This window comes from Olea europaea, unplaced genomic scaffold (genome assembly GCF_002742605.1).
Source record: "Olea europaea var. sylvestris unplaced genomic scaffold, O_europaea_v1 scaffold3624, whole genome shotgun sequence".
NCBI lineage: Eukaryota > Viridiplantae > Streptophyta > Magnoliopsida > Lamiales > Oleaceae > Olea > Olea europaea.
The window spans coordinates 14,764-16,460 of NW_019255473.1; the positions used below are offsets into that span (position 1 = coordinate 14,764).

Below are 1,697 nucleotides of genomic sequence, written 5' to 3' on the forward strand. Positions count from 1 at the left end.
ATCTGCAATGTTATCTTTTGACCTTACATAGTCAATAGTGATCACTCCAGTTGAGAGTAGTTGTCTTATGGTATTGTGTCTACAACGTATGTGTCTAGACTTACCATTGTCTATGTTACTCTGTGCCCTTCCTATTGCCGATTGACTGTCACAATATATGCAAATTGCTGGCACATGTTTTGACCGTCTTTGATTATCCTCTAAGAAGTTGCGCAACCGTTTGGCCTCTTCACCATATTTATCCAGAGCTATAAACTCAGATTCCATCGTAGATTTGGCTATAATTGTTTGCTTAGAGGATTTCCACGATATGGCAGCACCTCCCAATATGAACATAAATCCAATGGTAGACTTTGAGTCTTTTATATCAAATATCCAATTAGTATCACTGTATCCTTCAATGATCGCTGATATCTAATATAATGTAGTCCATAGTCACGAGTACATCTTAAGTATCTTAATACTCTTACTATTCCTTTTCAGTGATCAGCTCCTGGATTACTCATGTATTTACTCGGCTTACTGACTATGTAGGCTATGCTGGTCTTATACAACTCATCAAGTACATTAGACTTCCAATAACTCTCATGTATTCTACTTGAGAGACACTTTCGCCTTTGTTTTTAGATAGATGCTGATTTGTATCTATTGGTATTCTAGCCAAGCTAGTATTATTCTATTGAACTTTTCCAAAATTTTGTCCACATAATGTGATTGTCTTAGAACAAACCCATCTGATGTTCTTGAGATTTTTACTCTAAATATAACATTAGCTAAACCTATATCTTTCATGTCAAACCTCGAATTTAACATAATTTTAGTGGATTCAATCATCTTATTGTCACTACCAACAATTAGCATGTCATCAACATAAAGACATAAAGTGACACAACCATCTTTAGCGTCTTTGACATAAATACATTTGTCACACTCATTGATTTTAAATCCACTCATTATCATGACATTATCAAAATTTTCATGTAATTGTTTGAGTGCTTGTTTTAAGCCATATAGTGACTTCACCAATATACAAACTTTCTTTTCCTGCCCTGGTGAGGAAAACCCCTCGAGTTGTTCTATATAGATTTCTTTTTCTAAACCTCCATTTAAAAAGACAATTTTAACATCCATTTAAGGTACTTCAAGATTTCACAAAGCGATAATCGCAAGTATCAACCTAATAGATGTTATTCTCGTCATTGGAGAATACGTATCAAAGTAATTAAGGCATTCCCTTTGTTTGTAATCTTTTATTACTAATATGGTTTTATACTTTCAATAGTTCCATCTGCTCTCATTTTTCTTTTGAAAATCCATTTATAGCCTAATGGTTTGCTTCCTGGAGGAAGATCCACTAGCTCCCATGTATGATTTTGCAGTATGAAATCTATTTCATTTTTAATGGCCTCATTCCATTGAGGTCCTTCCGAGAAATTCACAGTTTCTTGATAACTTTGAGGTTTATTTTCTAGCATATAAGTCTAAAAATCAGGACCATACGATTTTTCTATCCTTTACTGTCTGCTACGTCTAACCTTAGTCTCATTTTCTAATTCTTCGTCATGACCATTTTCATTCATAGTCTCATATGTTCGTTTGGAAGAGCTTGCTTCTTCTTTGGACTTGTACGGAAATACATGTTCAAAGAATGAAGCATTTCTTGATTCCAATATCGTATTGTGTGCATGTCTGGGATT

General features: G+C 34.2%; 1 protein-coding gene across 1 annotated transcript in view; it reads left to right on the top strand.

The window, feature by feature from the left end:
* Nucleotides 1-310: 310 nt before the first annotated feature.
* LOC111386558 (uncharacterized mitochondrial protein AtMg00810-like) overlaps nt 311-1,697 on the top strand; it is a 43,653-nt gene continuing 42,266 nt past the window's right edge. Inside the window, exons 1-2 of the mRNA XM_023011022.1 lie at nt 311-390; nt 491-562. Coding sequence (XP_022866790.1) covers nt 311-390; nt 491-562 — 152 coding nt within the window. The remainder of the gene's footprint in view (nt 391-490; nt 563-1,697) is intronic.